The following is a 12,613-nucleotide window of genomic DNA, read 5'->3' on the forward strand; positions in this document are numbered from 1 at the left end:
CATCATTTTAGTCTTCTTGAGTGTGTGAATTATTTGGAGGGGAACAGTTTTCTCCTCCCTTTGCTTCCCTACTTTAAGCGTGTCTAGATAACGTGCTATCTTGCATTAAGGGCCCAGTTGTCACAGAGAGAAAGAAGTTGTTGCATTTCCACACCAGCTCGTGTGCTTGATCTGAGTGTGCGGCGACTTCATGCCTGTCTGGACTATTTCATCGTGATTCCTTTCCTGTAGTAACCATCAAAGATAATCAGCTTGCAGGGTTCCGGAAGGAAGGCATTTCCCCGGTGCTACTTTTCCTGCGTCATCTCAGACTCGGTGTTCCTAGCCTGCAGCTTTAGCGTCTTGCCAGTTCTCAGTTCTCTGTGATGACTGACTCCCTCATGGCTCTTTTACGCACCTCACTTTACTTCTCTTTTGGTTGTTGCTTTCCTTGTACCATGAGGTATTCTTCATCATTTCCAGTGCTGTATTGTCTTTATGTGGAACAGTGTTTTTATTTCTGGAAAGCTATGTTTTTATCTGATGAATAAATTCAACCACAAGAAAAATCTGAGTGTATCAAAAATTGGTATTCCCTGGCATTGTTTTCACTGAAAATCTTCTGGTTTATAGACCATTTCCTTTTCTCAGGTGTGATCTTTCTATTATGAGGGTGGTTTGGTAAAGGGGAGACACTCTACTAGGACTTTCAGTGAATGGAATGATACTTGCTTTTCATGACCGAGATGGTATCATAAAAATATTTTATCTAAGTTACTATGAAACTGTATGAGCATAAGCTTTATAAAATTAACACAAATGCCCATCTTTAACTTACATATACCACTTTTAACAATCAGTTGGTGAAGTTTTTACCTGAATGAAACCAGGGCATAGCTGAAAGGGCGGAGCGCTTGGTTCTGCTGGACTGGGCGGCATTTCTTCAGGTGATTCATCTATGTTCTTCTTTTCATCTTTCCAGTTCATAAGAAAGAATTAAGGTTATCATCCTTTCCCCTTTTTTCACAGTGAGGTATGGGAAGATCTGAGACAGACATTATTAAGCTTTTTAGAATAAACATTTCCATGGTGACATAAAGGTTGTTACAGTAAAAACAAAGATGAATGTACTATAAAATGTTTAAAGCAGTGTGCGCCCTGTTTAGGGCATAACAATAAGCCTGTTATCCTGAAATAAGGCCACATTTCTGAGTTGTATTCAAACCAGGTGGTCCCTCAGTTTCGACTACTTTGAAACACCTCAACTGTGGGTTTAGTGGGTTTAATGGATAGGAAACTTAATTTAGTTTCATCCATCTGGCCTCTGCCCACAGAGCCAAAAGAAGTTACTTTTTATACTGTTTCTAAAACTCATTTCCACATAATTCAGGTTAGCGTTAGCATTCTTCACCTAGTGTAGATGAAGTCTTAATTATACAAAGGAACAAATTCACGCTTTCAAATGTGGCAGAATTGTTAACAGGTGAGGGCAGGAATCAGTTTACTGGCTGCTCAATATTTAGTGATACGTTTGATTGCTTTTGTGGTTCCAGATAGCAATTATTTCTAATATTTATTTTTCAGTGAGGGCCGAGGCAAGTTGACCGTATTTTCAGTTAAAGCTATGTTAGCAACCATGTGTGGTGGAAAAATGCTGGACAAATTGAGATGTAAGTATTTTCATATTATTTGAAAAATTTTCTTTTCAAATTAGGAATTTTAAACAGCTTTAATGAATGTTTTGGAAGATGCTGTACTGAGCTTTTATTCTGTGTGTTTTGTGTTTTATTTTACCTGGTCTGTATGCAGCAACTGTCTCAGTATGTGAGTTATGCCACCTACTGTTCAGATGGAGAACTCAGTTGATTTAATTTATTTATTTATTTTCTAAAATGAAGAAACCAAAGAGGTTCAGAATAATGTTGACATTTTAAAACTCCTTTAAAAACTGTTTTCCACTAAAATGTGATTGAAGATGATTATGTTGAGAATTTTTAGTTAGGACATAAATTGATTGCCTTTTCGGGGTCTGGTCAAGCCCAACCCTTTTCTTGATGACACCATTCTTTGTCAGGTGGTATTTGCTGTGGTTAAACTGTTCTCAGTACTTATGGTCAGGCTCAGCTATTTAGAAGTTGATAGCCTTCCTCCCTTGCAAGTTATCTTTTCAGTTATCTTTCCTTTGTTGTTTTGTTTTTCTGTTGGCCAGTTTGGCATTTTATTATTTAGTAGATAATGTAAGAATGTGGCCAGATGAAATCAGAGGAGGCAAGATCCACAGCTGTTTAATTTTTCTGATTGTGGTTTGTATTGATTTGATCCCTAGGGAGTTCTTGCTTTCTGCTGTGATGAGCATGGTGCTAGGTGCTCTACATGTAGTTTCCCATGGAATCCTTAAAAATTCCTTTGAGCTGAAGGTGGCATTTTTTCATTTTACAGGAGAACCTGGGATTTCATCTAAATTCAGAGTACTCGTCTAGGCTACTCTGTCGTTCTCCACAATACCAGTACTGTAACATGAGGTGCACACTGTACAGAACCGTGTTCAGGTGCTGCCATACAAGCACCAGAGAGACAGGAGCTTGCCTTAGGATTTAGGGAGATGAGATTGAAACTGTGGGTTTTAATCAAGTGTTGAGATACTCTCTGAATTCAACTGTTAAAGACACTGGGTTGTCTGGGTGGTAGTTTTTCTCATAAACTGGCTCTTGATGATTGCATCCTTGTGATGTTTGTTTGGGCCCTGCTTTTTTTTTTTTTTTTTGAAATTGAAAGACTCACAGGCTTGATCAGATCAGATTCAAGTGTGAACTTTTGGATCAGATTACCTCATACGTGCATTTGTTTTCTCTGCTTTTACTTATGTGTCACCATGACATTCAAAGTTGGAAAATTAGATGGTCCACAAGATCAGATTTAGACATTCTAAAGAAAGATCTTAGATCATGTATTTAATCAAACTGTTGTCCTGTTTATCTTCATTTCAGAATTGACTGCCATGTAATAAAATGGTCATAAAAATTACACTTTTGAAAAAAAAATTACACTTTTGTTTAAATACTTTTCTAAGGTCTTTTTAAGATGTGGTATCTCAAAATGTTACTCTTCTGGACTAAACTCTTTCATGTTTTCTTAATGTGGCATGGTGTTTTTCGGAGGAAGATAATATGTGGGTGAATTTATATTTCATTGACACAAAATTTTGTCTGATTTTAAATGATGCTACCAGATAAAGAGCCTATAGAGCATCTTTATTAGTACTGGGGAGTCTGGTTGAAAAATAGTAGAAGATTGATTGATTATGTAACCACATATTCTAGATGATCCTGGAGTCTAGGTTTCTGTGATTAAATCTGCTACATTTACATGTAGTCAGCTCACCTAGCACATCATAAGTACCTAGAAATTTGCTAAATATTGATTGAATACTAAAATATTACAGTTTTTTGTTGTTAACTGTTTAGTGAAAAATTGCAAATTCTACAAGTATGTCAAGTATGGAAAGGACCCATGTCATGGCAGTTTGTGTTTTCTGTGCTGATGGTCCAACCCAGAGCCCCAAGCATGCTAGCGAGGCAAGCACTTAGCCACTGAGCTATACTCACACCCAGTCGCAGGGTTTTTGGTGTGACTTCGAACTTCTTTGAAAAACTTGAAGTGACCAAGATTCAAGGGGCACAAAAGCACACATGCCACAGCAAATGGGACATTTTGGTGTGCTCAAAATGCCAGTCATTACACGTAGTCTACAGATGGAGATGGTACGAGCTGTACTTGATCACTGATCTCTTAAGCAGCATATCTTATTCAGGTACATTTTAAATAGTTCATTTTATTTATACTCAAATTTTTAGTTTTTCTACCAGTATAGCTCTGTTTAATTTTTATCATACTGTAATTATCTTGGCTTGGGAGTTAGTTGTGTATCGTAAGTGGACATTTTGGGTATTGAAAGCCTGTCTCCAGTTTTAAATTTCAACCATCCAGGGTGTAAACAAACCACTTTAAAATGTGGCCTGTTTCTTCTGTTCAGCAGAACTCACTGATCATGATTTAAACATCTTTCATCCATTAGTGATGTCATTCTCTAATGCATTCAGGGATAAGTGAAGTTTAGTGTTGTTTAGTCCCTTCTTTTTTTTGTGGGGTTGGGGGGATACCAGGGATTGAATTCAGGGGCTCTCAACCACCACATCCCAAACCCTATTTTATATTTTATATTTTATATAGAGACAGGGTCTCACTGAGTTGCTTAGCGCCTCACTTTTGCTGAGGCTGGTTTTGAATTCTCAATCCTCATGTCTCAGCCTCCCAAGCTGCTGGGATTACAGGCGTGTGCCACTACGCCCAGCCCCTCTCACATCTTGAGACTGTAGTTGACCCTGTAACAACATGGGGTTAAGGGTGCTGACCCCCTTCAGTAGAAAATCCACAAAATGTTTTTAACTCCTCACTTCTTAACTGGGAGCTAGTAGCCTGCTCTTGACTGAAAGCCTTACCAACAACATAAACAATTGATCGACACTTAAACTTTGTTGTATGCTATATTGTTATGTATGGTGGGAAATAGGCCAGAATGGTGAGAGGTGGTTCACGGCAGTATGCAGTTCTCTGGAGAAATGGACTGCTCATGCAGAGACGATCAGCATCACATGCGTTCTATGGGATGCTGCAGGATGTGCCCACCTGCTCACCCTGATAGCAGTAGGAGGTGTCTACAAAACATGATAGTAGTGCAGTGTGTGCTACAGTCAGCTTTATGCACTATGTTTAAATACTGCATCTTTGTATTTGTTTACATTTCTCTCCACTGCCAGTGGTGCCATGTGCAGTCTGTGTGTAAGCTCTGATAAATTCTAACTTTTTGTAGTTGATTTGTATATAGAGCATAAATGACAAATTAGATCTATCTATACATATTTTATATGGTTTTGATAAATTTTTTTAGTATTGCTAGGTTATGAGGTTCATCTGTGAGTTTTATCAAATCGTCCCAAGTCTCAAAAGAAAAAAGAAAAATCCTTGTATACATAAGTGGACCTGAGCAGTTGAAACCAGTGTTGTTGTAGGGTCAGCTGTACTGTGCCTTTTCAATTCTTGATTGTCGTTGGAGGTGGGATGCGTGTGTCCTTTATCACTGGCTAATATGATGTTAACAGTATACCAGTCTCTAGTTGTTTTGCTTCTGATTTACTACTTTTCATATGCTACTGAAAAAGAAAACTGAAAAAGAAACTGGAAACTCCTTAGTATTCTGTTTAAGGTAAAGATTCAGAGTGATTACTCCATTAGGAGAGAAGCCCCTGGGTGTAGTGCTATTGTCAGTTTTGGCGGTTGTGAGAAACTTTCCCTTGGTTTCTAACTGAGGTGCCTGAATAAGGGTGCAGCCAAAGTGAACTGTAACGCTGTCTGGTAACATCGCAGGAGACTCATCACTGATTCAGCTTCTTCTCCGCTCCCTCCTCTGGACTGCTGCTGGGGTCTCTATTCATGTTTTCCCTGTGGTAGTTTTCCTGGTATATGGAACACACCTTAGCATTTCTACTTTTTTTCTTTTCACTTTGATCTTTCTAGATTTTACCTTTTAGAATTTAAAAACTTTGAATTTTCCCTTCCACCTTTTTCATTTGACTTCTCATGTTTGTTTTAGTGTCAAGACAGCATTTGGAATAACAAATATTTGTACTTTTAGTTTGAAACATTTTTTTGATTGGATTTTTTAGATTTGTCTTAAGAGCATTTCTTTCCCTGATCCAGGTTTGGTGGCTCATGCCTATAATCCCAGTGACTCAGGAAGGGGAGGCAGTAGGATTGCAAGTTCAAAGCCAACCTCAGCAAATTAGCAAGACCCTGTCTCAAAATAAAAAGAGCTGGGATGTGGCTCGGTTAAGCAACCCTGGGTTCTAACCCCCAGTTCCAAAAAAAAGGATTTTTGTCCCCGTTGGTCATTCATTTGCAGAAATGGTTCCTCATTGGTGACCATTAGGGACTATATCCTATAGTAAAAATTAACTTACATCAGGATTATAAATATCAGTGATTTATAATCAGAATACAAACTTTAAAAGTATAATTTAAACAGTAATGTCAAAAATCCAAAATATAACTCATGAGAACAAAACCTACAAACTAAAAAGTCTATTATTTGTTAAACCACACTTGTCAGTTAACTGTATGATTTATTTTTTAAATTAATTCTATTTGTTTTATAATAAATGTGATCACTTCTTATTCTAGTTGCAGTAAACAAGAGGACTGGGTGATTCATAAAGTCATCTAAACTTCATTAAAAAAACTAGCACTACCATTTTGAAGAGCATGGGGAAGACTGTGAAATGTTCATATCCCTTTGCTCAGTCTGCTTCTGCAGTTTTCCCTAAGGAATAATCAGAGGTGTGCCTCAAGTTTAAGTATATGTATGTGTGTGTGTGTTTATATATATAAATATAATTATTTTTGAGATGAACATGTCATTAAGTTGTCCAGGCTGGTCTCAGAGTGGTCCTCCTCCCTCAGCCTCTCAAGCAGCTGGGCCTGCAGGTGGGCACCACTGTACCCAGTATATTTGTTGCAACGTTTTTTATAATACATGAAAACTTGAACAGTAGTGTTCAAAAGGGAACTCAGTTAAGTTTTGGCACACTCGCGTGATTGGATATAATACCTTTAAAAATAAATGTTAATAGATCAAAATGCATAAATGTAATGTGGTTTTCAACAACAATTTATTATACACATAGAAAAATAAGAAATATACCGATGTGCTAGTGGAGATTTTCTCTGGATCGTAGCACAATGGTTTTATAAGAGAAATAGTTTATATTGTTTGTAGTGTTGCATGTTTTGAGAGACTGCACTTCCAGTCCTCAGAAAAGATGTCTGAGGTTCTTTCTGCCATTTTTGCCCAGAGTTGACTGTTCTCACTGGCATCGCTTTCTTTTGCTTCCTTGATGTTTCATTAGAAAACTGTGGAGGGGGCTCCCTTTGAAGTCACAATTAAATTTCACCTGTTCAATTTAGCCTCCTATGCTACATTCTTTAAATATGTCACTGAAGATTTATCTTCACTGGTTTCTGTTAGCCACCCCTTCTCAGCAGATGGAAGTGACTGTTTAAACTGATGGGTGATGCCCGGCATTCTTTTCTTTTCTTTTCTTTCTTTCTTTTTTTTTTTTTTTTTGGCATTTGCTTACCTGCTGTGTTCTTTTTAAAAATATTTTATTTATTTTTACAGACTGCATTTTTGCATTCATTGTACACAAATGAGGTACATCATTTAGTTTTTATGGTTGTGCACGATGTAGATTTACACCATTCCTGTAATCATATGTGTACATAGGGTAATGTCTGTCTCATTCCACCATCTTTCATACTCCTACCCCCTCCTCCCTCTCATTTTCCTCTACATAATCCAAAGTTCTTCCATTCTTCTCTTACTCCCACCCCCATTATGTGTCATCATCCACTTATCAGGGAAATCGTTCGACCTTTGGTTTTTTGGGATTGGCTTATTATAGTGAGCTTAGCATGATATTCTCCAGTTCCATCCATTTATTTGCAAATGCCATAATTTCATTCTTCTTTATGATTGAATAATATTCCATTGTGTATATATACCACAGTTTCTTTATCCATTCATCTGTTGAAGGGCATCTCAGTTGGTTCCACAATCTAGCTGTTGTGAATTGAGCTGCTATGAACATTGATGTGGCTGCATTACTGTAGTATGCTGATTTTAAGTCCTTTGGTTATAAACCAAGGAGTGGGATAGCTGGGTCAAATGTTGGGTCCATTCTAAATTTTCTGAGGACTCTGCATACTGCTTTCCAGAGTTGCTGCACCAATTTGCAACTCCACCAACAATGTGTGAGTGTGCCTTTTTTCCCACATCCACGCCAACACTTATTTTTGCTTGTGTTCTTGATAATAGCCATTCTAATTGGAGTTAGATGAAATCTTAGGGTGGTTTTAATTTGTATTTCTCTAATTACTATAGATGTTGAACAGTTTTTCATATATTTGTTGATCACCTGTATGTCTTCTTCTGAGAAGTGTCTGCCCAATTCCTTAGCCCATTTATTGATTGGGTTCTTTGTATTTTTGGTGTAAAGTATGTAAAGTATTTTAAGTTCTTTGTAAATTTTGTAGATTAGTGCTCTATGTGAAGTGTGTGTGGAAAAGATTTTCTCCCACTCTATAGGCTCTCTTTTCACATTATTGATTGTATCTTTTGCTGAGAAAAAGCTTTTTAGTTTGACTCCATTCCATTTATTGATCCTTGCTTTCATTTCTTGAGCTTTAGGAATCTTGTTAAGGAAGTCTGGTCCTAAGCCAACATGATGCAGTTTCAGGCCAACTTTTATTTGGTGCAGGGTTTCTGTTCTAATTCCTAGGTCCTTGATCCATTCTGAGTTGAGTTTTGTGCAGGGTGAGAGATAGAAGTTTAATTGCATTTTACTACATATGGCTTTCCAGTTTTCCCAGCACCATTTGTTGAAGAGGCTATCTTTTCTCCTTTGTATGTTTTTGGCTCCTTTGCCTAGTATGAGGTAACTGTACTTATGTGGGTTTGTCTCTGTGTCTTCTATTCTGTCTATTTTGGTCTGCCTGTCTATTTTGGTGCCAATACCGTGCCGTTTTTGTTACTATTTCTTGAATAACCAAAATGGCTAAGGACTGGAAGCAAGTAAGGAATACACCCTATATTTGCATTTTTACGAATAAGGGGGAAAAAAAAGAAGAAAAGGAAAAACAAAGGCCAAAGGCACCTGGAACTTTTTGGAAAGTAGCCCTGTCTGCAGCAGCTCCTGAAGCCCAGGCTCCCCCCGCAGCCTCTTTCTGACCTAATGAGTGATATGGAATTTTAATGCGTTTGAGAATGCATCATGAGCTTGCCGTTAGTTGTGTATAGATATCCACAAACACACAGATGTGTGCAGATGCTTTTCTGGGTTAAGTTGCTCAGTTGGTTGGAAGTTGATGAGTGAGAGTCATTTGCTAGGGAAAGCTAACATAAAAGAAAATGTTGGGACTGGGGTGTGACTCAGTGGTAGAGCACTTACCTAGCACGTGTGAGGAACTGGGTTTGGTCCTCAGCAACACTTAAAAATAAATAAATAAATAAATAAATATGTCCAGCTACAACTAAAAAATATTTTTTAAAAAAAGGGTTTCATTTATCAACTTGACTCAGTCTGAACAGCCTTATCACCTTGCAGAAGTGTAGGGTTGGTCCTGTGGGGTGAAATGGGAAGAAGTAGGAAGGTAGACGTAACCAATAAAACCAGGGTCATTGTCAGTGGGGAAAATAGAGACCTGTGGTGATGGTAGGTAGAAGCATTGTTTGCTCATTTCACAAAGGATGGAATAGTTTAATAATTGTATGCATGGGTACATTTAAGGGCTCAGCTATTGAGTTTCCATCAGGGAGAAAGCCTACCTTTGTTTTTAACTGGAAACAACTGTAAGGAGTTGGTATTTTTTCTTTCAGAGGTGTATAAGTAGAAAAAGAATTAAAGGGGGGAAATTAAGGATGATCTAGGAAATAATTTAGTCCCTTAATTCCAGAGTAGTGTGGGACTTTAATTAGAGGACTATTTAAAATTAAAAAAAATGTTTAAAAATATTTTTATTAACTGGGTATGGTGATACACGCCTGTAATCCCAGCGGCTGGAGAGGCTGAGACAGGAGGATCCCGAGTTCAAAGCCAGCCTCAGCAACTCAGTGAGGCCCTAAGCAATGTAGTGAGACCCTGTCTCAAAATAAAAAGTGAAAGGACTGGGGATGTGGCTCAGTGGTTTGTGCTCCCCTCAGTTAAAGAGCATCAGGTGCTCACCTCAGTGTTGACCGTTCAAACCTGCCAGTCTGCTGTCCAGCTTGAACTGTGTCCCCAAACCCTGTTTCTCTCTGCAGGATGGTTCCACTTGAAAATGTGCCCATTGGTCCAGATATAGTTAAGCTCAGAACTTGGTGTGGTCTCTGTATCATTGACCTGTTGACTTAGTGAGGGTTGTCAGTATTTTCACAAGGTAGAAATTTAAAGAATAATCCTAACTTTTAAAATTCCTTCATTTTCTAATCCGGTTTGCCACCAACTGCAATTCCTATTTTAGTCACATTTACCCTCCAAACATCTCAGCCCACTTGAACTCCAAATCCAGATTGCTTGCATCTTCCAGGAATTATCTTTCATTAACAGAAGTATTCCTACTCAGTCTTTATTTCTCCACGTAAGTCTAAGTCAGAGTGAGAGCCCGCTCTTCCATGCCCTGCTTCCTTCGCACAGTGAAGACTCACCTGTGAGCTCCTGTCAGAGATCCTGGCCCCTCTCCTCTGCTCAAGTTCTTGTCCCACATCAGCGACTCTGCCCCTCACCATTCCAAACCCCATGGTTCAGGGCCTAGCTTCAGATTCCTTTCTTTATTTATTTTTTTTTTTTCATTTTTCTTTTTTTTTTTTTTATTGTAAACAAATGGGATACATGTTGTTTCTCTGTTTGTACATGGAGTAAAGGCATACCATTTGTGTAATCATAAATTTACATAGGGTAGGGCTGGGGAGATAGCTCAGCTGGTAAAAATGCTTGCTTCACAAGCACATAGGCCCTGAGTTCGATTCCCAGTACCGCAAAAAAAAAAAAAAAAAAAAAAAAAAATTTACATAGGGTAATGTTGTTTGATTCATACTGTTATTTTTTCCCTTCCCCCCTACCCCTCCCACCCCTCTTTTCCCTCTATACAGTCCTTCCTTCCTTCATTCTTGCCCCCCTCCCTAACCCTAACACTAAACCTAACCCTAACCCTAACACTAACCCCTCCCACCCCCCATTATGTGTCATCATCCGCTTACCAGTGAGACCATTCATCCCTTGGTTTTTTGATATTGGCTTATCTCACTTAGCATGATATTCTCCAATTTCATCCATTTGCCTGCAAATGCCATAATTTTATTATTCTTTATGGTGGAGTAATATTCCATTGTTTTATATATACCACAGTTTCTTTATCCATTCATCAATTGAAGGACATCTAGGTTGGTTCCACAATCTGGATATTGTGAGTTGAGCAGCTATGAACATTGATGTGGCTGTATCTCTGTAGTATGCTGATTTTAAGTCCTTTGGGTATAGGCCAAGGAGTGGGATAGCTGGGTCAAATGGTGGGTCCATTCCAAGCTTTCTGAGGAATCACCATACTGCTTTCCAGAGTGGCTGCACTAATTTGCAACCCCACCAGCAATGTATGAGTGTACCTTTTTCCCCATATCCTCGCCAAAACCTGTTGTTGCTTGTGTTCTTGATAATCGCCATTCTAATTGGGGTGAGATGGAATCTTAGGGTAGTTTTGATTTGCATTTCTCTTATTACTAGAGATGTTGAACATTTTTTCATATATCTGTTGATTGCTTGTAGATCTTCTTCTGTGAAGTGTCTGTTCATTTCCTTAGCCTATTTGTTGATTGGATTATTTGTATTCTTGGTGTAGAGTTTTTTGAGTTCTTTATGTATTCTGGAAATTAGCGCTCTATCTGAAGTATGAGTGGCAAATATTTTCTCCCACTCTGTAGGCCCTCTCTTCACATTACTGATAGTTTCCTTTGCTGAAAGAAAGCTTTTTAGTTTGAATCTATCCCTCTTGTTGATTCTTGCTTTTATTTCTTGTGCTATGGGAGTCCTGTTAAGGAAGTCTGATCCTAAGCCAACATGTTGAAAATTTGGACCAACTTTTTCTTCGATAAGATGAAGGGTCTCTAGTCTGATTCTGAGGTCCTTGATCCATTTTGAGTTGAGTTTTGTGCAGGGTGAGAGATAGGGGTTTAATTTCATTCTGTTGCATATAGATTTCCAGTTTTCCCAGCACCATTTGTTGAAGAGACTATCTTTTCTCCTTTGCATATTTTTGGACCCTTTGTCTAATATGAGAAAATTGTATTTATTTGGGTTTGTGTCCGTGTCCTCTATTCTGTACCATTGATCTACCTGTCTATTTTGGTACCAATACCATGCCGTTTTTGTTACTATTGCTTTGTAGTAGAGTTGAAGATCTGGTATTGCGATACCCCCTGCTTCGCTCTTTCTGCTAAGGATTGCTTTAGCTATTCTGGGTTTCTTATTCTTCCAGATGAATTTCATAATTACTTGCTCTATTTCTGTAAGGTACATCATTGGAATTTTAATTGGAATTGCATTGAATCTGTATAGCACTTTTGGTAGTATGACCATTTTGACAATATTAATTCTTCCTATCCAAGAACATGGGAGATCTTTCCATCTTCTAAGATTTTCTTTAATTTCTTTCTTTAGTGTTCTGTAGTTCTCATTGTAGAGGTCTTTCATCTCTTTTGTGAGATTGATTCCCAAGTATTTTATTTTTTTTGAGGCTATTGTGAATAGGGTAGTTTTCCTAACTTCTCTTTCTGAAGATTCATCACTTATGTATAAAAATGCATTGGATTTATGAGCATTGATCTTGTAACCTGCTACTTTACTGAATTCACTTATGAGTTCTAAAAGTTTTCTGGTGGAATTTCCAGGTTCCTCTAAATATATAATCATGTCATCAGCGAACAGGGATAGTTTGAGTTCTTCTTTTCCTATTCGTATCCCTTTAATTTCTTTGGTTTGTCTAATTGCTC

General features: G+C 38.0%; 1 protein-coding gene across 22 annotated transcripts in view; it reads left to right on the top strand.

The window, feature by feature from the left end:
* Positions 1-12,613, top strand: part of Dtnb (dystrobrevin beta) — a 232,091-nt gene that overhangs the window by 54,477 nt on the left and 165,001 nt on the right. For all 22 annotated transcript variants that reach the window (XM_047521994.1, XM_047521981.1, XM_047521980.1 and 19 more), the window contains one exon: positions 1,564-1,649. In XM_047521994.1, the coding sequence (XP_047377950.1) occupies positions 1,564-1,649 (86 nt within the window). The remainder of the gene's footprint in view (positions 1-1,563; positions 1,650-12,613) is intronic.

The sequence above is a fragment of the Sciurus carolinensis genome, chromosome 13, assembly GCF_902686445.1.
Source record: "Sciurus carolinensis chromosome 13, mSciCar1.2, whole genome shotgun sequence".
Lineage (NCBI taxonomy): Eukaryota > Metazoa > Chordata > Mammalia > Rodentia > Sciuridae > Sciurus > Sciurus carolinensis.